We start from the raw sequence: 27,740 nt of genomic DNA on the forward strand, positions 1-27,740 counted from the left end.
GTGTAAACCTGCTTCGACAGACAGTACTTTATTCTTGTCCAAATGTATGTTTCCCTTCCTGTTGTGCTTACCAATACATTGCTTGGATTGCAGTAAAATCTGATCTCCTAGAATTGCAGTCCAGCAATACTTGTGTGCTAAAAGCTGTTGTACATCATCACTATCCTAGATTAAATTCTCCAATGGGCCCATTTAAAGTTCATATTGTTACTTCGTGAGGAATAAATGAAAGGGGGGAAAAACCCACCCCAAAATCTGGACACAAAGAGATTGCTTCAAAGAGATATTTATTATAAAATTAAATTCCAAATTCTACCTCATTTTCCATTATCACCTGTACAAAACGCATTTATAGCTCAAGGGAACATTCTCCCATCCACACCATATGGTACAGTAATTGCACCATTGTAGTTAAAAGAGTTCAGTTCAGACAGATGCACACACATCCCCCCGCATTAGTAAGAAAGGTTCAGGATACAGAACAGAATTACCAAAGAACCCCTCTCACTGCTGCTCCAAACTCTTGCTTAGCCAGAAGCAAGCTCTTCAAGGATGGCTCTGAACCTTGTCTCTTGTAAAACACAGTAAGCTCACCTGGCAAAGTTTTAGAATCAATTACAAATTCAGCAGGAGTGCTATCTATGCTAGCATGTGATAGCCACAGATATTATTTGTGTTAACCATAGCCCTTGACATTCAAGTAAAGAGCATAAAAAAGTTTACAAAAAGTGAAGCTACTTGCAACCAACCACACAACTAAGGTCTTAGTACTTTAAAGAAGACAGAGAATTTTCAGTTCTGACTGCTTGCAGCCAACAGCCCTGTCCCAAAGAAAGTATGCTATGAGGGGGGGTGTTCTTACCCTCAGCCTTCCTTTCCCAGCAGGGAAGAGCCTTATGTTGTTCTAACAGTCCCCACATTTTTGCTTTATGACACATTTGCCCATGTGTGGGGTCATGGGGTCACTTGCTGTAAAGGAGAAAAATAAATATCTTACCTCCATTCCCCAGCTGGCAGAGACACAGGGCACTGCTAAGGAGGTTTTCACATTGCCAGCAGGATCCTGAGAGGAGGAATCAGTGCTTGTGCACACGGTGCCAGCCCAGAGGGTTACTCAGTCACAGCATGGAAGGGAAGCTGCTAAGAGTGGCAATGCAGAATTTCAGGTAAATGCCTTGTGTTTCCACAATAGCAGCTGGTTTGCTCTCAAGCCCCTTAAAAACAATCTCTGAAGGATTCAGGAGGGACAGGAGGGAACTATCACATAACACATTTGTTTACCTTTCCCTAACAAGGTTCTGGTTTTCCTCTCAGAACACATGACAGGTCTGAGAGGAAGATGTCCTGTCCTACCCCTTGTCCAGGCACCTGTATGAAATGGATGCAAAGCCCAAAAATTAGGGGAAGCAAAGACATGTCCTGTACTTTGGGCATTCCTCAAGAACCAGAAGGAAGAAGGAAGATATAAAAAAGTATATTCTGTCAATGCCCTTTGTGCAGCAATCAGCCTTTCCAATCAAGATGCAAAAAGAAAACCCTGTGCAGAATAAAGAGTGGTGGTGGCTCCCAGGGCTGCAAACAATGGTGGTAAACAGGGGTGACACAGAGTCCTCCACCTGGACCAAGGGCAACCTTGGCACAGAAATCTCCATTCAAATCCTCCTCACAGTCACATCTGTGTCTCATAGCATGAGTGGTCCAGTTCCTGGAAATAGGCCAGGCCCTGCTGCTGGAATAGATGTGTGCCTATTGATGTCCTGAAGCAACTATTAGCAGAAACCTTTTAAGATGGATGGATTGCCTAGGATAAAGCTAGATGAGCCCAGAGCCCCTCTATCTATCCTTCAGAGACTGAAGAGCTGAAAATAGAGTTTACATACAAAAAAGAATTTGAAGCAGGGAACGTGGCAGCCTGCGGCTTTTTGTGATTTGAATCCATGGATACAGTTTGATGAAATACTTTGTCAGTGATAAAACGAGCCCTGTCAAGCAGGGTTCAAAGAGAGCAGCTGCTCCAGAGCACAGCACCTCTGGCCCCAGAAAGCACCATTAGCTATTTCCATGTGACTGGAGAAGAGGACTAATGAGCAGCTCTCAAAAAGAACCTGAAATCATTCCACAAGCACAATGGGTAAAACTGAGCCAAAGCAGCCCAAATTCCATCCCAAAAACAAAGAGTGCCTTGCACCCACTGCCTCATGTCTGTACCACTTAGACATTTCAAGACAGAGTCAGGAAGGGAGTCCAAATTATTGTATTTTACTGACCTCATAAAATATCAGTTACTATTATGTTTCAGTAATGGCCTGACAGATTTTGTTTTAAGAAGCAAATACTGAAGGTCAAATTCCAATGGGAGTAATTTTTCTCCTGAATGAAGACAGAGCTACATCAATGTACACTTACTTGAAAACCCAACCCTTGGAGTCCAGAGAGTGCAGAGGAAATGTCTGCCCTCTAGTCTTCAATGTAGACCTTTCCATCCTTTAAACTCCAGATCAAAAATAAAAATTCTGCTGGAACTTGCTCCCTCTTGTGGAATAGCTAGATTTTTCTTCACTGTATGCCTCCAACCACTTACCAGCACACAAGACCTAAGAAACAGTCTCAATGTCAATCAAATGCTCTCAAGAAAATTTCTGAAGTGACAATCCTGAAGAAAAATAAACCTTTTGTCTGTGTTGAAAGAGAAGCTGGATTTGTGCATAGGAAAGTGGGATGAGAGCACTAAATTTGCCACCTTCAGCACTCAGCTGCCAATCCACATCCAAAAGATTATTACTAATAAAGGATGGAAGAATCCTAGCCAAGAAACAGACTAGTTCATCTTCCTCAGGCAACTCCTACAAAACTGACCCCTTAATAATAACTGAAGAAACCAAGGTTATTGACTCAATTTTTGCACTCCCAAGGTTTAATATGATGAATAAAGGTGTTACAAACAGTAATTCCAAAACACAAGCTTCTTAGATTTTTGGGTTTTTTTTTGTTGCTAATGCTAAGGGGAAGTGTGTAATTGTATGTGCTGGAAAAAAATGCACTTTAAATCATAGCTTTTGCCAGCTCTTCTGGCAAATCCTCCCCATGACAATGGGATTCCCTTAGGGAAAGCTCATATTGAGGACAGCAATGTATTAAGTCAATAATCTCACCAAGAGATTGGTGGATCACATTGTTACAAGGCAGCACTGTGCTGTCTGCCTTCCACATTGCCAACAGTTAACAATTTGCTGCTGCTGTCACATCTGGCAGGCTCTGAAGAAGTCTGCAGCCTTCTCCCACATCCTTCTTGCCTATATATCACCTCTGTGAATTCCTGGCTCATGCAGGTAGGAGCACTTCCTGCAATAACAAGTGGAAAAAAATCATCAAACCCAGGAGCTAATTATTGCAATGGCTTCCCACCATGTATAAGTAGCAGGTGATCAACTCAAAACCTTGAGAATCAAAAGCACAGGTCCATCCTACCTGAGCTAGTATCTCTAGGAGTAATGTGACACACCAAGCCAGAGCCTTACAAAGCAGCTGCCTTGCTGAACAATGCTGTGGATCTCTACTAGAGAGATCCCAAAGCAAGTCTGACTGGACTCTAGTCCCCCACACAGAACAACTGTGCTAATGCAGGCCATCCATGTGGTAGGAAATGGATTGGAATCCCAGATTTGGTAAGAGAAATAAATGCACAGTCCACTTTTAACAGCAGACACACCTACCTCTTACTCTCCCTCTACCTGTAATTTTGATGCAAGGCTGTGAAGCAAAGCAAGAACTCTGAAATGAAAGGCATGAGTTCATTGAAACATACATAAAAGAGTTTTTCAATTATTTCCTGAGACAGGAATACAGCTGTGATCTAAGTGTCATTCACATTGGATACTACAAGGTAGCAACTTGAACTGTAAAAAGAAATTGACATTGGATGAAGAGTAGGAAATGGAATAAAAGAAACACAGACAGAAATAGACCTAACACAGGACAAAGGCACCTGATAAATCAAATTCCACTTTCTTGGAAGGGGTGGATTTTACATTCAATGGCTCTTGACACTTCACAGACAAAGAATTTTTGCCTGGCCTCAAATTTCCTTGTAATTTGATGTTCAGCAGTCTAGAGAAGGAACGTGTTCAATTTGGGAACACTGAGCAGATACTTTGGCACCAGCAGCCCGTTTTGCAGATGCCACATGCATTGAGATGCAGCCTTCCCCTGAAAGCACAGGCACTGGCACTGAAATAGCTGGGAACAAAAGCTGAATGACAGCTGTCTGTAAGGTTTCCAAGCGATCATTACAGTCTCCAGTACATCCTCATGCTGGTCTCCACAGCATACTGGGACTCAAAATAAACCACCTGTCATTTCTACTGTAATTTCCTTGGCACCTTCAGACAGAACTGAAAGAAGCTACAAAGAGCTGAGCTGGAACAGTCTGGCCCTGAAAACAGGCCTGCTAGATGAGTTGTAGAACTGATTAAAGGTGACCAGAGAGAAAGGCAGTACATAGAAATAAACAATTTCCATCTCTGCAATGGGCCTGGGAGACAGGCAAGGCACAATGGCTCAGGAGATTTCAAACAGACAAATTTCAGTCAAATTTTAAAAATCCAGGGTCAGAACAAACAAACCTTTAGACAGCCAAGGCAGGTAGAATGAAGTCCCCAGGTACTTACAGTAAGCTTTCAAAAACCTTATCATAAGAAAGGTTGTTAATCTTGCTAGAAGTCCTATAGTGCTTCAAACTGTAGTGGTGCTTAGATGACAAGAAGGAAGACACACATATGCACAGAGTGCACATGCAACTGCAGACAGCCTCCAACTTGTACTGGTCTGGCTGCTGGAATGCCACTGCTGTTGGATTGACACATACTGCTTCAAGGAACTGGCATTCAGGCAGCCAGCTGTCCATTAATACAACCTAAGGATTCAGGACATGAGTCTTTTAATTTAAGGGGACCTTGTCATCCTCTGCATCTTCCAATGCAGGCAGTGCAAACAAATGCCAAAGCAACAGGGTTACGATACCCAGAGTCCTCCAGAGAGGCCTTTTACAGTCACGTCCTCAAAGCACCAGAATCAGCCTGGCATGCAGCAGATCCCATGTTTGTGATCCATGTTCCCAAGCTTCCTTTGCTCTAGAATTCCCAGGAGTCCATCCACCGGAGCCCTGCCATGGGGCTGCTCGGGTGGGAGGCCATGGGTCCTATCATCCCATAGGAGAGGGGATGGAAGAGGTAGAAGCTGTGGAAAGATACCAAATGCAGAAAGAAAGAAATCAAACACAGCACAGTTTTCCGTCTCAAGAAATTCCCGCCTATGGGACCTTTGTCTTTGGACTGCTCTAAGTTTTACTGGGAACCTTCTAATCTCTGCTGAATCCAATATATACCTAGCACATAGTTTTATCACGTGGTATTTTCTCTTAGAATCTGAAAAAAGCTACAATAATGAACAATTTGCCTGTATTTGAGGAATATGTCACCATCGTTGGGAATAGAACCACAAACCACTGATTGGGAGGTTTGGAGGAGAACAGAGTACTCACACTGTGTGCTGCAACAAAAGACAGATTCCCTGCAATGGAAAGATGCTCTATAATGCATTACAGGGACACAGATGCTGAATCTAAACAAATTTGAAGGTTTAGGATTAGGCTTGAGGATGTCTAACAAATCAGCAGAGAAGGAAAAAGGGAACAAATGCTAAGGATAATTAACAGGCAGCAAAGTTTCTATTGAGATGGCAATTGTCACACACTCCATTCATGAAAAGTTCAGCTGTACTCACCTGTACAGGATGAGCAGAACCAGAGCCAGGAATCCACCTCCATATACCTTTCTTGCTGTAGTGCTGGGTGACAAGAACCCAGCACAGAACTTCAGTAGTGCATCCCAGGTGATTCCTAGGAGAAGGAAGAGGTAGAAATCAGAAGAACAGAGGTGCTGTGTTCACAGACTAGGCTGACAAAACTCTGTTAACACCAAAAGACCATGTCAACTTTTGAATTCATTTACCTTGGTAACCTTCTGAACCACAGAAGGTTAATTGTTTTGTATCAGAAAGGTTCTTTTTGCCCTACCTTTCCATTTGAATAAATGCAAAAGAGATCTGGGTGCCAGATGCTAATGAAGTTGGTATAAATTCACAGGAAAAATGACCAAAGCCAAATTATAAACAGACATGACAGAATGGTGTTGGCAGCAAACAAAGAGGGAAGTAACTTATATACAAGAATATATAAGAACAGTGAAATAGCAGAGACCAGGAATCCCATCTCTAAATTTAAATGCCGTAAGCACTAGACATGACTGCCTCTTCAGGTTGACTTTTTAACAAAATTAACAAAAAAATTTTTAAACAGAAAACCAACCAACCACCACCAAAAAACCAAAACCAAACAGACAAACAAAAAATTTGCACCGCAAGCTGCTTTGTGAAAAAAGTTTTGAGTAAGTCAATGCTTTCAAGCACTTCACACAAGCAAACAAAGCCTATAAAAATAATAAACCTTTTAGGCTGAAAAGCATTCAGTTTAACAGAGTATCACCTTTTTCCCTACCTTGTCTTCTCCAAGACTCTAGTATTTACCTGTCAACATGCTGGAAAAAAGCATGGCAGGAAAGTAGTGGTGGAAGTAGAGAACTCGTCCCATCATAAAAAAAGGGAGGTAATGAAGGAGCCAGCCCAGTGCGATCTGCCCTCCAGCACGTAGCACCACTCTGGACAGTTCTGGAACACAAATAAACACACCTCAGCAGAGAAAAACTCAGCTACAGTTCCCATTTGCAAACCTTAAACCACTAAGTAAACTCAACAGGAATGATCTTTTCAGGAAGCCATGAATTGGTCTGGAATTGCTTCAAGCCTCTGCAACATCCTAGCTGCATTCTTCATAAACATACAAGCACTCTTCAGGAGAACAGCTGCCAGAAAAGATATACAAAGTCCTAAGGCTCAAGGCATGGCAGGAGGTTGGCCATGCTCTAAATTTAAAGACCAAACATGCAGTTTCTCCATCTGTGCATCAGACCAATCAGTTGATTCTGGTTTCTGAAGATTTTCATTGTCTCTGCAATGAGAGCCATCCGGATGACCACTTTGTCAGCCCTTCCTGGAAAGAAGTGGTGCCTAGCTTTCAGAGCCTGGGGAAGGGACAAAGAGCTCTGGTGTCTGTATACAGCTTAGCCAATAACTTATTGTATAATTGAGTGGTTTCCCATCACATTTTAGAACTGACTTCCCATAAGGAGATCTAAAAAATGAAGCAACCCTTGATTTAAACAGGAATGATGAAAGTATGACTAATTAGGGCTTGTGAAAAGCTTCAAAACCTTGGCAATGGACATAATAAAGGATCATTATTATCTCTTGTATTTGTCATTTGCTTTGCATAAATATCAGAAAACATTTCTTGTCTTAAGACACTGTGCAAACTACCGAGCACATGCAGAGCTTGACAGCAGGGTATTGATTAATTGGCCTGTATCCCTTGTAGCCAATGTAGATAGCCATGCACTATTGTTGTAGCAGATCTGTGGTGTTCACTATTAAACTACAGCTATGATTTCCCATGCTTTTCCCTGTGGACACTGCTTGATAATCCAAGCTCAATGGTTTCCCACCCTTGACACACCAAGTCTTGCCATCCACACACTTTTAAGGTTCCTGCAAAAGGCATCTATGAAAAGGAAGACTGACCTCACCTTTGAGTTCAGATGTCAGTTGGACACCTCTCTTCAGTGCCACTGCAGTGGCAACTGTTATCAGAAGATATAACCCAATAGTGACCAGATTCAGCCACCAAATCACCTACACAGGAGAAAAAGAAAGATTTGGGACTTTATGCTGGGTGTGTGCACATGACATGCAAACATAAAGAGTACAATTAGAGAGACAGTCCAAAAGAGAAGGAAGAGAACTGGCAGAAGAAAGACTAAGCTAAAGTTTGTTAAAGACATTGGCTTGGAACCTCTCACTCCAACTTACCGGGTTTCCAAGCAAATAAACCCGATAATCTGTCTCATTGACACCAGAAAAACGCAGTCCCTGAGGAGAGATCAGAAGGGAGAAAAACAGGGATATTCATCAGTCCAGTTTGTATTCTGCACAGCATCTAAGGTGAGACAAATTCCCATCTCAGGTGCTCCAAAAGAAAGCTGACAACATCTTCAATGCAATTACAAGGTGGTGTGCTTCAAAAGGCACTGCAAAAGCACTTGAAAATAGAAAGGAATATGGATTGATGAATATACCTGGTAATTGATGGGCCAGTGCCAAGGTTTGGATGTGACTTCATTGTCCTTTGGTTTGAGGCCACTGTTTCCCTACAGATAAATGAACATAAAATTTAAATGAGCAGGCAGGTATGCTGCAATGTCTACCCAGAAATGTCTGTGTACAAAAACATACATCAATACCCTTCCTGAGTGAAAGTTCCTTTTTGACCTACATAAACACATCATCATCCACAATGGTCACAATTAGGACTCTGAATGTTCTACTACTATTATGCAAGTGAAAATGGGTTTTGGGTAGCAAAAGAAGCAGTATTCTTTCATTTCTCCAGCTTTCTGTCACTAAGGATACATGTTGCATAAGCAAGACCTTTTTTCATTAAGCGACTGCTATGACAGGTTTCTCTCCACTACATAAAAAAAGCCTCAAAGATTATTTCCATGGAAACTCATGCAGGTGCTTCCTTACCTGAGACAGCATTATCACTGATTGCCATGGAAACACTTAACAAAAACACTTTACAAGTACTAACAATAACGTGCTTGACTACTTTTTCCTCTTTAAAATCTGAGAAGAGCTTCACAAACAATAGCAAAGAAAACCCTAGACTCCTTTCTCAAAATATTAACTTCTCCTTCTTCATTCTCATTGAGGAGCTGGAGGTAGAAGGGCTGTGGCCAAGAGTACAAAGAGCAAGCATAGGAAAAGACTACAAGAGCTGTCCACCTTGCAAATATTAAATCCGCTTTTTAGAAAAAGTATATATTCAGAGATAAAAAGGAAACCAGAAATCACAGCTTCTTGATGAACTTGAAAAAAATCAGAAGTTTTCCATTTTCAATCCAAACACTTACTAGTTTTTTAAGTGTCTGTTTAGCTGATATTCCTTATTTTGACCACAGTAATATCCTCCTCCCTTACAAACACTAAATTTCCTTTAAAGCCTTACAGGAAGGTAGGGAAAACATTACATAACTAGGCTGTAGCTAGATCACACCAACAGGAGAGCCAGGCACTAAGCACAGGGCTTCCAAACTTGGACTTGGAAGATTTAGCTCCAAGATCATCCTTTATTCTAAGTATAAATTCAAGTAGGTTGCTTGGGCATGCAAATTCTGCCCTAGCATGCAGCCATCACCCAGATCTCTCTGAAAGTGCTGTTTGTTTTTGAATGCAAGAGAGAGGAGGAAGAAAATGATAATCTAGAATCAGTTATATCATACCCGGATCATAACCATGTGGGATTCTAGCAGAATTTCTGCAAAAGAAGGCTTCAAAACATCCAGGCTGATATTGGGCACTAAAAAAAAAGAAAAAAAAAAAAAAAAAAAGGAGAAAAATAGATTATAAGTTTGTATGCTTTCTTTTTATTTACCTTTTTCATAATAAACTAAACTCTCTCCTCCTACAACAAATCTGCTTCCAGAACCTCTTTTAATTCTCTATGCAATTCATTCATACTCTAAACACAGTGGCTTGCAGTCAGAAGTATCCCCCAGTGAACTTTACTACTGTTGTACTTCTAAATTTCCTCCTTTACTTCCAGGAGCAACAGAAATATATAGAAGAACATGAAATAAATAGATTTGTATTTCTGGCTGCTATTAAGAGACACAGGCTTCATAGGTTGCTGTTTATCTGTAAATGAGCCATAAGTATGGGAATATAAAATGCATTACAACAGAAGAAATTCTACCAAGTCAACAGCCCAGGATTTCTCTCCTTTGGTTTGCACACAGTTGCTCTCACAGGAGGAAGAACAGTAAGTGTTCTAATAACTCAGAACTCAGCCCAAGTCACCAGAAATTCATGGGATGAAGATTGTGTTGAACAGCCCAAGCCAGATGAGCCTGTGAAACAAGCATAACTTCTGGATAAGCCTGCAAGGCCCACCTGCCATTACTGGCAAACTCAGATCTCTGTCACACACTATTAATTTCTTGATGGTACTACGAAGCCATCATTTAGCACACCCCCAGCAGGAGAAGGAAAAAATACACCAGAACAGACTGGATCTAAGCTTTTTTTAAAAATCATTGAAATATATATGACATACTCATATCAATGACAACAATTCCCAAATAAACAATGTTAGAAATAACAGCCTGTATTGGAGTGCTTCACACTTCTGTAACACATTAAAATCTCAAAATCTTTAAGAAAGTCTTTATATTTCCACTACACTTCAAGCATTACCACCAGCTTCCAGTAGAAACAGTGAAATAGAAAAGGGCTCTGCATCCCTGCACACACTCAAGTTCAGCAAGTTTGCACTTTGGCTGGGAAAGAACACATACATTTCAAATGCAGAATGCCAGTTACTGCTATCTGATAGCTCATCCCTTCTTTTAAACAGTAAGCCAAGATGCACTCTCTATCAAAAAGGAAATCAATTACTTACATTTAGGGTTAATATGATCTTCAAAGTTCCAGAGGGAATTGGGTGTCTCCTTCAGGTATGGTGTGCAGGTCACTTCTACTTGTTCCCAGCCCCTGAGGATCAGCAGAGCAGTTCACCACCACCCCACAGGAACACTCAATATTTCCATTTTGTGTTTAGTTTTTGCCCATTTAGCTTTATATTTCTCCATAATGCTTCAGCAGTTGCATTCTTACATGCTATAGGAACCATGTAGAAACCAAAACAGATCTGCAAGGCAGCTGACACCAAAATTCTACGGAAAAGTTGAACCACATTTCTCACTTTCTCACCTAAAAAGCCCTAGGTGGATATGTGGGTTTTTGAAAATTATGCACCTTGCCAACAAGAAAGAATCTATGTCCATATCAACGCTTACAGTGCCTCCAAAGAAAATCACCATCGTGAATTTAAGTCAATCCATATCTACAAGAACTGCAATACAGAAACAAAACAACTACCTTAGAGGATACTAATAACTGTTCTTTAGTCTGTCACCCTATGTCTAGCAGGTCACATCAAAGACTTTGGGAGAAAGTGCATCAAATCTGACAGAAATATGACAGATGAATAGGGAATTTTCTGTCAATCACTACTTAGCAAATTTCATTAATTAAGTAATCCATTACTTAATTAATGAAATTTTAAAATTTCATTAATTTAGTAAATTCATTTTTATAAAAATATAAAATGTAGTCTAACCATCTTTATTTGCAGTTAACAAGTATTTTTTTGCCCTCAGCTGTTACTATCATGAACATTTTGTGACAATAACTTCCATTCACATAGCAAACTGTTAGTGGGGGAAAAAAAAGAAGAAATCCAATCTACAATGTTTTCTGAATGCTCTTGATGGAGGTTGCCTTTTTTGTTAACTGAACCCATTATGTGTCCATGAGCCCAGCTTTATGGTGATGTCTAACTGGCATTTGCACTCCTGGCCAGGCAGTTGCCTGCTCTGTGATTCAGCATCCATAGGATTCTTTAGAATCTGGTTTTACCACAACCTAGTGTTTCCTAGGGAAACCTAGGGAGGCAGCTCTCAAAACAGCAGCAACATGAGTGCACACCTCTGCCTCAGGATCCATGTCAGCATCCCCCATGGTGCAGCTTTACAGAGAGGGCAGCTTGCTTCCATCAGCCTGGATGTCTCTGCATACACCTCATCTGAATGATGAAGATGCATAATTCAAGGACATATAAAACGCCAACACCTGCTAATAGCAGTTTGTAACCACTGCCTTGCTTTAGATACTGCATGCAAAAATAGCAAAGATCTTCTAATCACAAGATTAATACCAACAGAAAGCAATTTTCAAGATTGTGGTACAGAACAGCATTAACTGCCCCAGTTTCCAGTGCTTTTTGCAAACCCCAAGGATAAATAGAATGCTAAATAACACAGCTATCATCCCCTCCTGGCCTTACCAGAGGACAAGATCTATGTCCATACCACTTTTGGATCTCTTAGTAAGGGATATTATTTTTCAGAGCTGCATACCTTCACTGTAACAGACTGCATAATCCTAACCCAGATTTTCCCCTCTGGCCATACTCCTATACCTGCTACTTACATTTTTATTCTCTTATAGAAATGGAAGAAAGGTACTTATTGCTTAGTCTAAAAGTACCATTGAGTAAAGGAACATGGCATCTCAAAGGCCTGCAGAGGGTGGATATTTACCATTTTGGCAGAGTCTTTCCAGAAGATCCCAATACACAGCCTGTGGCCACGTGGGTTAGCCGGACCTGGCTGCGTAGGACTTTGATGAGCTGCCCAGTCCTTCTGCCCACCACCTCAATCCTCCAGAAGTCATTGGAGTCTCCTGTTCCATTCTATCAGCAAACATGCCATTCGAGAAAAATAATTACAAAAATAGAAAGCAGAAACGAAACAATGCCCAAACTAGAAGACACACAGAACTGAAGCACTGCAAATAGGAAATTCTGAAACTCCACTGGGTGCAAAGCCAAAAAAACTCACCCAGACCAGCCTCACTCACACTTCACAGAAGAGATTCCCCATCAGGAAGACACCATTCTAGACATAAGCAACTACTCACAAACACATCTCTATCTTGCCAACTTTAATTTTGTTTGCTTTCAATTCATTCTTGACTGTAGCTCAGAGTTACAGCATAAACAGGGGCAACTTGGCTGCTACACAAAAGGGGTTTAGGCAACAGATCTCTGCATTTAGAAATTCAGCCCTCAAAGCATATTCCATCTTTGTGATTCGAAATTCTGTCATCATTCTGTCAAAAAAACTCTTGTCTATGTGACAAGGCCAAATACATAAAATAATACTTGTCAGAGCAACTTCAAGGTTGCTCAGTTTGTCATTTCTGGAGTTGAATGCTGCCAAAGCTAGACTGACAGTAAAAGTTTAAATTATTTTTTTATCTGTGTTCACATTAAATAGACCTTAAATATGAGAGAAGGCATTTCATACTACATCAGTTTTTTCCTTGAGGATGGCAGATGTCCATCTATCATCCTGGCTAACAAACTAAAAAAAGCAACAATAAATTCCCTTGGCATGATATGAACTCTTCCCAAAAGAAGCTTTTGCTTTGTCTTCCCTTCACTTACTATTCCATAGCCAGTGACCTGAAAATGCTTCCTTGTCAGGGGAGCCTCATGCTGGTGACTGTGCAGATTTCTAGAAGTTCTGAAATGAAATTAAAAGTCAAACCTTTGAACCCTTGTCAATTTGTGATAAAAACATTGGTTTGAGCCATTCAGAGATCTGCCAGTACTCTAACCACTGAATTCCAGCTGAGGGCACAGCAGGATGCAGCCTTAACGGGATGGAGTGGAACTGTCACTTTCCAGCACATGACTCTGAGCTTATGCCACACTGGGCAGTGACGAAAAAGGATGACGGCATAAATAAATCCAACCCTCAAAATACGATTACCATCACTAAAAGGAAAAGAGATTGGAAAGAAGAAAAGCAAGATCCTGACCTTTTGTGATTATCAGTTTTGCTTTTGCAGGGAAAGATTGTACCATTTAGGTGGAAATCAGTAGCCACCACTTAGGACCAGCACAGTGCAGACCTGTGAGCCTCCCACGCTGGCAGGGTCTGCCAGCTGAGGCAAGCAGAGAAACCTGGCCACAGCCTGTCAGTCCTTGCCAAAAATGCTGTGGACAGTACCCATTGTGCTGCTGCTGCTGCCCAGCTGCAGGGACACTGCTGTCCCATGGGATGTGCCACAGTCCAGCCCCACGTGCCGCCTGCCGGATCCTTCCCCAGCACCACCGATTCACTGCCGTGCCAGGGACCTCAGCAGCCCTTAACCCATTTTGCCTAATCAAGATGTTATCATCCTCATTACCACATATTTGATAGTAAACTCCTAAATTCAAAATTTAAAAAAATAAGTCTTACAATCGTTTTGGAAGCCTAAGCAATGGTTTGTGCATACACCATACTGAATACAGTACAACATGATTTCCTGGCACAGGAGTTAGAGGTTGTGTTAAGAGATCAAAGCTAACATTACACTAGATAAAGACTAAATATCAAGTCACTACGGTTACCCTGCTTCCTCTTAGCTATTCCCTGCAGAAAGGGAAGGGATCAGCTTCCACTTCCATTCAAAGTGTTTAACTGCTATGATCTCAGTGCTGTTGAGAACTTCAGCAGGTGGGTACCTCCTATGAACATAGAGACAGGATACTTGCAGTACACTGAAAAAAACCTCTATATTCTTTTGTCTAGAAAATCCAGCATGGAGACAGGCAACAGAATGAGGGTTTTGAAATTGCTTCTCTGGAAGAATTACCCTGATTATTGCACCTCACACAACTGAAGAAATCTCCCTGCTGCTTAGGCAGGTAGTTCTAATAAAGTTGAGTGGTTCTCTCTAAAGTTTCTCATTTAATATACACTTTTCAAAACACAAATGATGTTTTTAAGAAGAAAAACTCTACAGACCTCACACTGGAAACTCAGATATACAGATACCTCTGTCACACGGCCTGCTTGTGCTTGTCTAACCACAGTCTCTAGCAGGACAAGTCTCCCACCAGTTCTGTTCAATCACACAATCTCTTTGAATCCCAGAAACGATCCTTACTCTTTATGTTCCAGACGAATAATATCTCCATGCCTCACAAACTCCACAGGGCTTGAGGAGTCAGACAGATCTGCTGAAGAAAGACAAACTAATCATATCAATGCACTGACAAACTTACCAGGGTCTTAGAAAGTTTCTTGCTGATGCTTGTGCCTCAAGCAGATAATAAAGCAAAGAAAGTTGCGTTGACCCTAAGCCTGATGTAAAACATTGCTCTAAATTCTAATCCTGAGAGCTACTCCAAAGAATGTGAACTATAAATGACTCTTGCAACACTGATAATAATTTTTCTTATATATCTACGTTATTTACATTTTTTGCTATTCAGACAATTCTTGTTAATTTTTATAAACACATGCATCAAGTAAAGAAAAGGAAACTGCCAGACCAAGCATGCCTCAGCTACATACACTACCTGATCTAAACCAACAGCTTTCTGCACAAACCATAGATAATCACATTCAGTACTCTTATCTTGTCCCAAGCAATCACCCACAAAAATCTGTCAAACACAATGTACCAGACTGTTACAGGACCCAGCTTTCCCAAGACTCTTAGCCACAATAACAGATTGCAATAAATATTAACTCAGTTCAGACAAATTTCCTCTCTGCTGTTATTTGCAGCCCTACACAGCTGAAAAATTGTCAATGCAACCTTCAGCTAAGAAAAGCTTATTTACTTCAGCTGTACAATCTGAAGAAGAACCAAAAGCACAGTAGACACACACACAATGTAAATCAAGAGACAGCTTCCCCTCATTCTTCCTCATCTCCTACTCATATCCTTGAAGGATACTCTGCCCTGGAAAGAACTCAGAATATTCATGTAAAAAACAGAAGCAGCAGTTATAAAAGGCACTTAACTGGTTTTTGTTACCTGTATCTGAGTCATGTTTCTTTATGATCCACAGGTTATTCAAATCTTTATGTAAGTAAGCAGTGACCTGAAATGACAGGATTCATTATTTTACATAACAAGAAAAAAGCTGTTGATAGCAGTCACACATTCACCAGCAATTCAAAGCCCCACATGAATGCATCAACCACACAGAAGTCCTGAGATTACCTTTATGACAGTGCCCCCTAGAAAACCAGTTATGGGGCACTCCTTAACCCAGATGACACCTCTTAGCCACTGCATAGCCCACACTCAGAAGCACTACCCTTCATGGCAGTTCACATGCACCAAGAGCCTCCAAACACAGCCTGACCTCCCCTCACCCTGTTTCAGAGGCTCCTTCTACAACAACAGGATATCCAAACCAGAGCTCCTGCATAATCACTGACCACTATCTGAACCAGGACACAGAAGCAGCACTGGCTTTACAGACAGTAGAGATTGCTGACAACAGGCTGACTGTGACAACCACAACATCTGCCAAAAGATCCAGGCAAGGTAAGGATTCAGGGATCACCCATTACAGCCACACGGCTAACCCCTGCCAGCCTGCTCAGCTCACACAGAGCAGCTGCACCTACTGCTACCACGGACACAGAGAGCATCTCATTCCAGGCTGCTGCTGCCCAGAGCACGTGCAACTGTACTCCCTTTGCCCACCCTCCTCTTAGAGAGCAGCAAGCCCTGCTCTGTAGAACCCCAGCCCAGTGCCCCACCTGGGCCTCTCTCTCGGGTGGGAGCAGATGGCCCAGGGGGTGGGTGAGAGGCAGAACACAGGAGTGTCTGACCATGGGGAAAAAGGGAGAGCTGGAGGTAGAACCTCATACCTTGGGGTCAAGCCATTAGGAGAGGAGGAGAAAGTAGAAGCAGAGAAATCACTTTTCCTCTCCAAATCTCCTCCAAATTCCTCTCTAAATTCTCTTCCCCTCTCCAGAGCCCTGAAACTACCCTAGAACCCTACTGCTGTCCTACCATCAGGACAGGGAACTCTCCACCCTTTCCCACTTTCCACAAGGAACTCCCATTAGTGTCCTCTCCAAATTGCCCTTCCCTGCTTATAGTGTCATAAAGCATGATCTGCACTCCAATTTTGCCTATGCTTGAGGCAATTTAGCATGGCATCTCCATACACTGTAATAAACATTAATGTCATGCTAGAGTATTAGAAATTCTGATTGTGACAAGCAGCAGGAAAAAAGATTGAGACAAAGTTTTTACTTCTGAAAACTTCATCCTAGCCACAGAGACAGCAGAGAGTTAAAAACCAAACACTTGTGTTTCTCTGGCAACTTTCTTTCAAGAATCTCAGAGCAATTTTTAGACACCAATAATCAAACTGCAGAAATACATCTTGGTAAAAGTGCAGAAGCAGCAAAGATTTGTGAAGCTTGATAATGATGGACAAAAATAAGAAATCCACTTAATGTTCATACTTCTTAATTAGAGATAGTTACATGATTTCTGATTTCTACTTTCACTTATTGCTTAATCATTTAATGAGAAGCCCTTAGCTCAGATGGTTTCCATATGGCTACATTAGCTTACAAATGCACAGTATCTCATTTATTGAGCAAATTCTTTGGTGACAGAAGAGGAAAGCAAGGCAAAAAGGAGAGGGATTCATGTAAGTTCACAGAGGCCAGTGGCTGGAGTAAAAACAATATAAAGCAGTTCTATTCCCTTGCTTTTAATATACAGCCAGAAAAGCTGTAAGATAATGTACTTGTTTTAAACAAAGTTTTACAGCCTTCCTTGAGGTAACTTTCATTATGGAAAACTATTCTGAAGTTTTCTTGGACTCCGTTTATGGATGGTGGCCTTGTTACTGTAAGCCACTCTTCTGGTGCAGTGTGGTAGGCTCTCTTCAAGCCAAGTGCACAGCTGTGGGACTGAGTGGGGAACAGATGCTGAGTCAACACACAGCTCCTACCAGTTTGGCCCCTAATGCCAAATACAAAGGGAGTAACCCAGGGTTGTAGACACAGGCAATACCCCAGAGCACCAACCTGCTGCTGGCGAGCCCCAACGCCCTCGGGATAGAGGTGCCAGTGGGAGTGCAGGTATCCCCCTGCCATCCGAAGGTTCTTCATTGTCACCACTGACCCATATGCCAAATCTGCATGAGAAAGGGGGAGGAAAAAAGACATAAGACAGCTCTCCTGTATCTCCCCCAGCTAGTCTACAGTGCTGGATTAAGCATACACTCCCCATTGTTTTGATGGAATTTTGTTTCCTGTTTGACAGGTTACTCCACAGGGCTCATTGCATGCTTATCTCCCACCCCTAACCAGGATTCAGTGAAACTGTTATGTAACATTTGGCTGAAACACTTCAGACTCTCCCACTAAGTTTTAACATAAACAGACCTGGTAAGGCATTCCTTTGTTTGTAATAACATGAGAGTTTTGAGATAGCTTTCCCTAAGAGTATAACACTGCTGACCCCTACAGCAAGACAAGAGGGAAGGGAGGCAAGCTCAGCTACTGGATAGCAGATATACACTGGCTTAAGACACCTTCCCTCCTAGCCCCCCAACACAACTCGGCCTTGAGAGATCAGACCTGATATTCCCCCAGTGACAGCTCTGGAGCTGGGTACAGCCACAAAAAAGCTGAAGTAATCAGAAAGCTAAACCATTTTAAAGGCTCAGTAGTCCCTAGCCAACCTGAGGATTACGGAACAACCACAGAGCCTTCTTTTTTGCTAAATTCAGATGCATTCTGAATAAAACAAAGTTGGACCAGTGGCATGCTGTGTCACAAAAGTTGACAGTTTCCATTTACACATATTTTGTAAACAAATCCCACATTGAACACTCACAAATCTAAGGTGAACAGGAAAAAAACAGATAGTGACCATGCACTGAACATGGTGATATTTTCAGCCTTTTTCTTTCTGTCAATTCATAAAACTGCACAGAAGAAGAGTGTGGATCTGAGCTTGACCATGGAAGGCATAATTCCCACTGCTCTGCACTTAGTCACAGGGACACCATTTCAAGTTCTCATGTACACTGACAACATTCAGAGTGCTTTATTCATGTGGACACTCACGCTCTGGAACGGAGACGTTATGAAGATTGTTCCCAATCAGCTGAGATTGAAATGCTGAACTGAAGAAACCATCCCCAGGACCACTACAAAAGATAGCAAAGAATATGACAATTAGAGGTCTCACTAAGCAGCATACATACCTCTGTCATGCATTACCAAGTTGTTTTTATAGAAGAAAAATTATATAACCAGACTGGGCATCTGAAGAAGAAGAGTGGGAGCAGCTCCCTTAACAGGCACACTTCTCTAATGTTGGGAATCACAGTAGATAGAGACAGTCTTGCAGGAAATTGTCCAGAGCTGCAAGGACTTGAGGTCACAGAAATGTACATGCTGGCACTGCACAAAGCATCAGAACTGTCTTTGGGGGTGCGCTTACAACAAATAAACTGACCCACTGTCAGGACAGATATAACAAAGCCTTTCTCTGTGACTCCTGTAGTGTTATTTCTGCTAAGAGGTTAGTGGTAAGACCAGGAGACTTTACCCGATTTATTTTTCTATTCTTTTTCTACAGTGAAATGCTTATTCACCTCATGTTTTAATGCTGGCATATGGAAAACATTACTTGGCCATTTTACTAGCTCTTTCCTTGTAAAAAGCATCCCTTGGTTGCAAGCATTCAGGAAAAAGCCCTTCCTTCAAGCACACTCAGACTCTTTTAATCACAGCCATTTTTCAGGAATGCAATGACTTTTTAATTACAAAAAGATAAAGAATGGAGTTGAGACATTTTTCAGGTCCCAGAAAGAGAAGAGGAAAAAAATAAGACAGGAAGTTTCGTTAGGTTACTTGCTTGGCATTTCAGAAAGTCTCAAGCTCAAATTCAATTTCACTGTCATCTTGGCCAGAGAGTTGGGGAAGGGGATTAAACAAAGACACAGCTTGTGGCTGTGCTTCTGACACTGAAAGTGGACTACTATATAACCAATAGCCTTTAATTCAAAGCAAAACCAAGTAATTCTTCTGGAAAAAACATTGTGAAATACCTTCTATTTAACACTGTAAAATGAACAGCAAACATAGCCGTGTAGAGGGCAAGCGGGAGGAAGATGAGGCAGAGTACACGAGCCAGTAAATGCTTCCCAAACATCACCTGTAACAAACACAGTCTGCATCAAACAGTGCAGGAACAACTTCACTCCTGATTTCACAAGACTCTGAGCAGCAGTCCTGTGGCTGGAGCTTACCAGGTTGTAGAATTACCTCAGAAAGGCCCAGATAGAGGTAAAAGCTGAGGCAGACCTTGCTGTGTATCTCCAAAAGCTGGAGCTATGGTACCTCAAAATTTTAGGGTCATGGGAAAAAAGACAAAAATAGGCAATAGGAGAGTTTAGTGCTCCGAAGTGCTGAGCATCTCTAACTTTGGCAAGGAGGTTGGGCAGCCCTCACTGAAAATACTTGGAGAGCAAGGACCTTAACTAGTTTATCAGTGGTACACATCTTGACCCAAAATCCCAGCAAAGAGATGGCTCCCAAAATACTAACTACCAAAGCTAAGCAAGAGGGAAAATGAAAATTTGTTCCCCCAATAAGTCTATGCAAATGTGAATGTAACCAGAACATCGTGGGGATCTAGATATGCTTCACTTACAGAAATCATCTTGCTCTCACACTGCAACTTCTAGTGCTGCTCAGCCAGAAACTACAGAGAAGTCAGCAGCAAAACCTGTTCTTCAGATGTCCCAAAATGAAAGCAAAATATTTTATTTCAACCAATTGAAAATATGTTTTGCAAACAGATGCCAAAGAAGCTATTACGTTTTCACATCCTACTGACACTGCTGGTAGTAGAGTAAATAATGTAAAATAGAGGGTGGATAATAAATAGCTGTGGAAGAAGAAAAAAATTAAATAGCAAAAACTGTTTGCTAAATGGCCAGACTAACTTCAAAGTGGATGAAAGCAGATGCACTTGCTATTCTACATATTCTTTAACATACCTATCATATAATCATTAAGCTGATCATTCTCCATCCTTTAGTAACAGAACCACTTAATTCAGAAGGAATGGAAAAAGCTGAGCACATTGCAAAACTCAGTGAAGTCAACAAAGGAAAGAGCTGTTCAGTTCAAGTACTTCAGCAGAACTTAATAACCACTGGACACTTAGAAACTAATGGTGATTGATGGTACATAACCAAATATAGGCAGTGGAGAGGAACATGAACTACCCTCCAGTTCCCTACTTAGAAAAGCCTCAATATGCTCCAGTTTTCATGAAATGGTTTTCTTTAACTTCAAAGACTTCAATGCAAAGTCAAAGAAAAGAAAGTGCATGTGAAAGACAGCAGTGAGCAAACCAGAACAATGGATCAACACAACCTGAGAATTCTAGCAATCAACTTAGTCCCCAAAAAATTGCATATAAATAATCATGAGAAGCTCCCTAACAAATGCAGAGGTAAGTTATTCAGGCTTTCAGGAGATTAATCCTCACCTTTTTTTTCCCCCTCTCCTCAAGCACCAAGGTTGCCAAACAGCTATTCAGAATGCATCTACCTTCTGGAGTAAATTTCTTTACATATTCTAACACCCGGGGGTTTGCTGCCTTTGCTGCCAGTAGCACAAATGAAATCACTGTGCAGCTGTCTGCTGGCACAAAGCTTAGACATGATGGATTTGTTCTGTTTCAAATGCAATTAACTGACTTTGCTCAAGAAGTGTTTCTCTGGAGTTGGAACATTGAATCTTTGCAGCCCATATTGTTCACATTAATCAAAGAAAACAAATCACACAGGAGGAATAGAAAAAGTCCCTCCCATGCTCCCACTGTTTATAGGACAAATGAGACAAAAACAGTAAGTGAAAAAAATAGAATTTTCAAGCTTCAAAAGAGGCTGAGACAAGAGAAGAACTGAACACCTTTTAAAAGATATGAGTGAAGAATTTGTCTTCCTGCCGGTTGCAAGACAGCAAATGGTACATCAAGGCGTTTCTCCAAATGGCAGATTTCACACTTGGCAAACATAAAATGCAATATATTAGACCAGGACACTCAAACCCACTAGCAATTTTTTTAAAGCTTAGAAGAACTAAATGTGTGTGAAATCAAGCAGGCTATGGCTGTCTTCATCCTCTCAACTGGCTATGGATACTGCAGGTTGCAGAGCATTTCTGTGACTCATGATGCTCCTGCTCTGCAGCCTCTGCCCCCTTACTCTCAGGCAGCAGAGCCTGAGCTCACGCTGCTTATGCAAACCAAGTGCTGCAAGACACACCTGTCTGCCAGGGAGCACATACCCCTTGGAAGTACAGGTAACAGTGCTGGGCAACATCTTGCTTTGGGCCACTGTAAAGCCATTCCCAATGAGCATTTTTAGCTTAGACTGAAAATGTAGCCAACTGGAATGGTAACAGTTTCTCTCAGGAATGTGGCTTTTTGCAAAAGTGTGCCAATAATTTTTTCATTATAACCTTAATTTCCTTTTTTCATCACCACATCAGATGCCCCTCTCTGCTGCAGACAGAGTATCTCTGTTTGGGTACTTGCAGGCTTGTCAAAGACCAGGAAAATTACAAGCAAACAAAACAAATAAACCTTTAAAGTAAAGAAAAGCCTTTGAAACTCACCAGTGACAGGCTGAGGTTCCCCAGCAAGTCCCATAGGTCATAGATTGTGTTCAAGCCAACCAAGAGGACTACAAAAAGGCCAACAAATTTTACCCCCATTGCTCCAGCAAGGCTCACACCAGTCAGACTCAGCCAGAACCACCAGGAGGCAGAAAATGGCCTGCAGGACCAGTAGAGCGAGTCAGTAAATAAAATGATGGCTACATGAACAGGCAGCCTATGATCACAAAAATAAGTAACAGATCAGTTACCCCACAAAATTACAGTCCATCTTCTCAGGAACCCATAAGAAGTGGAAAAACAAATTTTTCATTTAGTTTAGAATCACACAAGGATATTGGTTTCAGATAGAGGCTTGTGAAGCCTTGATACTGGCTTCAGGTACACTTAAGCCAGGGGCAACCCTAGATCTCCCATTCAAGGATGGAAACACAGATAGCAGGTACAAGCTAAAATACTAGTGTGAAGAAAGTCTGACTACATGGATGTTCTGGACACAGAAACAAGAACTTTGCTCCATAAAGTGCAAACTTACTTCTCTCGGAAATTTAGGGACACGGGGAAGAACAAGAGGCAAAGAGCAGCCTACTGTAGTAAAGCAAGAAAGCCTTAGCAGAAAACATCTATCCAAAACACAAACAAAAACTGCAGCAAAAAGCAAACAAATTATAAACTGACATAAAACTGAACCATAGAAAAGAGATGAGAAAAAATGACAGCAGAATTTAAAACCTTTTTCCTTCTGATTCCTAATGCCTTGACACTTTTATTTCAACTAGACAAAATCCCCATGACCTGCTAAGCAACACGAGAGCTAGAGTTGGCTTTTAATTTGTAGAATATCAACTACTTTGACAACAGGATTAATTCTAAGATATGAAAAACAAATTCACATCAAGGCACACAGAGCTGATCAAGCACTGCCTTGTAATTTAGTGCTTGCATTTCCTGGGGAATATGCAGTAGATAAGGATGGCCTTGGACAGCTGTACATGATGCTGCAGGCTGCATTTCAGCCACACGAACTGCAGACACACTAAGATGGGTACGATCAGTTCTTGAATGTTTCATGAAATAAAAACTGCTCATATATAACACAGAATTTCAACTTTTTATGTCTTTGAATTTGGTATGCATTTCAAGGAAACTACCCTGTGCAGCCCAGCCACAAAGAAGCCCTCTGACACATCCCAATACCTATAAACCACCCCCCTTTCTGGATGGGTCTATAGCAAATATCCTTAGCAACTTGACTACTTTATTCAGAATCATCCTGGCTATATTTTCCTCTAAGTTTTTGTAGCCATTGCTCTAAACCAAACAAATTACACTATTTACCTCAGACAGCAGGACTTTTAAAGGTGCTTACAGTCACAGGTAAATTTGTGTACTACAGGCACAATATTTTCTCTGTAACTACACAGACCCTCAGAGTAAAAATTTCTCTCTGCTACCAACAGTCATTTTCAGCTTCAAATTTCCTGAAATAATCTCATTTCAGACACTCACACATCACCAATGGCAGCTATTACTTTAACTGTGTGAAAGTTAAATACCTATAGTTTAACAAAATTATCATCCTTATCTTACCTGTCTGCACAGCTGTTACATTTCACCATACTCAGAACAGCTCCCATGAGAAAGAACATTAGAATGGGATCCAGCAGAATATACTGGGATAATGTAATACAGCCTGTATCTGCAAAGAGACACACAGCAATGTCAGAAAGACTTGCAGTTCCAAAGTGAAACTTAGATTGTGGGAATCCAGCTTCTTCAGTGTAGTCAAGACAAGAAGAAGGCAGGAAATTTCAGAAACAGAAGGAGATCATAACATTTCATCTTTTACCTGAATAACAAAGGAAAAAACCCAACAAAACAAAAATAAAAACAAATATAAGAACAAAAGGCAGTACAGCAGTATCTGTGAAACACCATTTGGAAAGTGCTGATAACATATTCAGATGCAGAGGACTACAGCCAGCAATTATCTACCTAAGGCATCACCATAGTGCCAGAGGAGAAGTCATCTTTCAGATGGTACCTATAAAAAATGAATATGGCTTTGATATTTAAAGTCTCCATTTCTCAATACCTGTGTGTCCTTACAAAACTCCTATTTTGGTTAACTTCATTTGCAAGGTCAATTTCTCCCCTTGGCTCAATTCAACAAGGAACTTTATTAATTTCTTATTGTGAACTCTTCTAAAGTAATGCAGGGGCTGTTAAAGATCTCTATAATTCATACAGGAAACATCAATATTTCACTGGTGGGTAAAATCATTCCTGACCACCCTCTTTATAAAAATAAGGTGCAGTCTAACCCAGTTCTGTGGTTGTGCAAATAACACAAGTACACCTATGAACTATACAAGACTGTGAAGTTCTTAAGGGGACCACCAAGTAAGAAGCCTCATACACATATACATTTTAAAAAAGTGAAATTACTTTGCTTTGAGAAAGTCTCTCATTAACCCAAATATCCCCTGGTTAGGTAACACGTGCTAATGCAGAAATTAAATTATCTGAACAATTAAGATACTCAATTTTGCTGTAGCAGGAACACCTACCAAAAATAAGGATGAAAGCCGTGAGTAAGGCCGCGGGCAGTGACTTTGATAGTTCCAACACTGTGAGGTAGGCAAAAGGAACCAGGCAGGAGCCAAGAAATGCACAAAACTGCAAGAAAAGATCATAGCAGAAATTATAACCCCACCCATGTGGGACAAGAGCTCACACCATTTCCTTTCCTTTATCTTCCATGCCTACAACAACAGGAGGTGTTGCAGCAGCTGACCCAAGTCTCAAAGAACATTGGACAAACGCCAACTGAACAAAGACACTGCTCAGAGGACAGAGGCTTACTCTGTTCTGCAGTGGTGTCAGTAACAACAGCCAGTCACACTCCTGCTAGACTACACCAGATATTCATAAATGGATGCATCAAGTAGGTGCACTACATATCCATTACAGTCTTTTTTAACAAGATACTAGAGTATGAAAGTTAAGAACAAAATATACTTGCACCTTATATCTTTAGCAGACCAGATTCCCCTCTCCTACACAAATCATACCAAGGATAGTTGGAGGAGAAAGAGAAGAAATCAAAACAAAAGAAAGCAAGACCACAGTAGAATTTATTATCTTTAATGTCTGTTTCTAGTACCTCTCCCACCTTTGGCTCAGGGAAATGTAAAACCATGAACTTCTGGAAACTAAACTAAGAAAACATGCCTTCCTAGTTTTTAGTTTTCTTTCTAGGTAGTAGCAATTGGTCACTGTTTCTCCTTTTGACTTATGTGCTGTCAGTTATATGGCTCTTCATCTTCCTAAAAAGCAGTAGAGCCAGGGTTTCAGATCAAATACAACTCTGAATTCTGCCCTGCTGTCCTAGGCCCCATCAGCATACTCAGCTTAGTGTCACCAGTGGTGGCAAAGTGCAGGTGACAGTGGATGACCCTGGCTTTTTGATACCCTTGGCTCCCCAGGAGATTAGCCAGGCACAATGGAGTGAGAGAAGCTCAAACTCAGCAATGTTTGCTTTGCAGACAAGGCAAGGTATCCATCCCATGCAGCAGTGTAGTCTCACTAATTAGCAGGAAGAGCTGCCCTCAATTTTCACCTTAATTTCTTACCTGGCCTCTCAGAGACACATTAAGACTTATTCACAGTAGAACCACTAACACTTTTAAAGGAGCTTAAAGACAAGGCACAAGGCTAAACAGACCTCTGACCTGATCGAGGAGAACTGTTCTTATGATGGAACACTGTACTGAAAAGCACAGGACAGCTAACCAGCTTGACAGGAGCCTGCAGAGCCTTACCCCTCTCATCCCTACATAGTTGTGCTGCTCATATCGATCCCCTGGCTTCTGGAAAGGAAATGTACCATCATATCCACTAATGTAGCCAGCAAGTCCAATCAGCATCTGAAGAGAAAACATGAAAAAACTGGTCAGGAAAATCACACTGGAGGAAAAAGTATCCAGGCCAGCAGCAGGTAAAATTTTTATAGAAGGCCCATTGATTCAGAGGACAAATAATTCAGACACATCATCCAAAAAAGAGTTTATTTACAGAAATCATTTACATCCATACTGCTCTTCGTCTTAAGGCAAAATCAGATTTTTTTTTGCAACAGACTATAAGGCTGACTGCAAGCTCAAGGAAAATAGCAAGTGTGGAATTGAGCAGAGAGAATCTGTTAAGTCTCCCATAGATCCCTATCTGTTTAGTTTCAGGAGACTCAGTCTGAAAGAAAGATAACTTTGACAAGTCAGGAGGATGCACCTCCATCCACACTACACACTGTTGCTAAAACAACTTCATTTACAGAACAGGAATCAATGCTCTCAGGGTCATTTGTGGCAGGCATCTCATTTGCTCATAAGTTATCAGGAACTGTTTGCTTCCTTTAAAATGTAGGCTTCTATTACATATGTCCCCCAAGTGTCACACTGATTTTTTCATGTCAAGCCTTTCAAAAACCCAACATACAATACTGTTTGGTATTCTTATATCTGAAGCATTTTTTGTGAGAACAAAAAGTTGCAAGTCGAGGCTCTGGATACAGAATGCAAATTGCTGTGGTGTCAACAACAACAGTTAGGAAGGATTTTGCTGTTCACCACATCCTTTGGCCAGAAGGCAGAGACTTTTATTGGCCCACTCCCACTCCTGTGGCTTCTGAAACATGCAACAGAAAAGCACTTTACCTTCCCCAAAGGGGGATGGACATCAAAGAAGAAGGTCCGATTAATGTAGTAACTTCCCATCTTCCCAAAATGAGTTTCATCCCAGCTGGAAAAAACACATCAACAAAACACAAACCACAATAACCAATCACCTACAATGCTGAAGAGAGTTTAAAAAAAATCCAGGAAGATCTTTTTACTTATGCTTTTTATAGTATAGAGGGATACTGTCATACATTCCATATGAGACAATGCGTTATACTCAGTGGGAAATCATGGACAGCACTGCAGCCATTGTGGCAAAGGTCCTTTTTTTAAGTTTTATATTATCACTGCAAAACCTCCAAGGTTTGCCAAAAGGTTTGCCCTTTTGCTTTCAAATTGACCTTAGCGAGGTTTAAAAGTCTGCTTGCTGCACAAAGATCCCCAAGACGCCCTCCCCGGTACCCGGTGCCCTCCTGCAGCACGGCCCGAGAGCAGCGGGGAGGGCGCGGGGGCCGGCCGGGGCTGGCCGGATAGCGCAGCCCTGCCCTGCGGCCCTCGCTGCCGTGTGCCGTCCCCCACCTGCCGGGGGTGCAGTCCCGGCCGCTGTGGCCGGCAGAAGGGACACGCACCCATGCGCACCGCGGGGCCCGGGCAGCGCCCGGCCGGAGAGGCGCACGCCCCGCCCGGCTCGTACCATACGTGCGGCGGCTCCCGCAGGCGGTGGAAGCGGGAGGCGAAGCTGAGGAGGGTGACGAGGGCCAGGGCGGCCGGGCGGGCGGCGGCGGGCGGGGCGGGCCGCGGC

The 27,740-nt window shown here is 41.7% G+C and overlaps 1 protein-coding gene across 1 annotated transcript; it reads right to left on the minus strand.

The window, feature by feature from the left end:
- Window positions 1-27,699, minus strand: POMT2 (protein O-mannosyltransferase 2). Its single transcript, XM_058806684.1, has 21 exons — window positions 27,633-27,699; window positions 26,975-27,059; window positions 26,084-26,188; window positions 24,830-24,938; window positions 23,850-23,958; window positions 22,260-22,419; window positions 19,676-19,782; window positions 18,687-18,769; window positions 17,640-17,749; window positions 15,613-15,679; window positions 14,734-14,806; window positions 13,241-13,319; window positions 12,333-12,484; window positions 10,631-10,722; window positions 9,453-9,529; window positions 8,247-8,318; window positions 7,981-8,040; window positions 7,698-7,803; window positions 6,583-6,723; window positions 5,782-5,896; window positions 1-5,235 (listed from the first exon to the last, which is right to left on the minus strand). Exons 2-21 carry the CDS (start codon window positions 27,032-27,034, stop codon window positions 5,130-5,132), a joined length of 1,983 nt encoding a protein of 660 aa, XP_058662667.1. The 5' UTR covers window positions 27,035-27,059; window positions 27,633-27,699; the 3' UTR covers window positions 1-5,129.
- Window positions 27,700-27,740: the final 41 nt, after the last annotated feature.

The sequence above is a fragment of the Ammospiza caudacuta genome, chromosome 6 (genome assembly GCF_027887145.1).
Source record: "Ammospiza caudacuta isolate bAmmCau1 chromosome 6, bAmmCau1.pri, whole genome shotgun sequence".
Taxonomy (NCBI): domain Eukaryota; kingdom Metazoa; phylum Chordata; class Aves; order Passeriformes; family Passerellidae; genus Ammospiza; species Ammospiza caudacuta.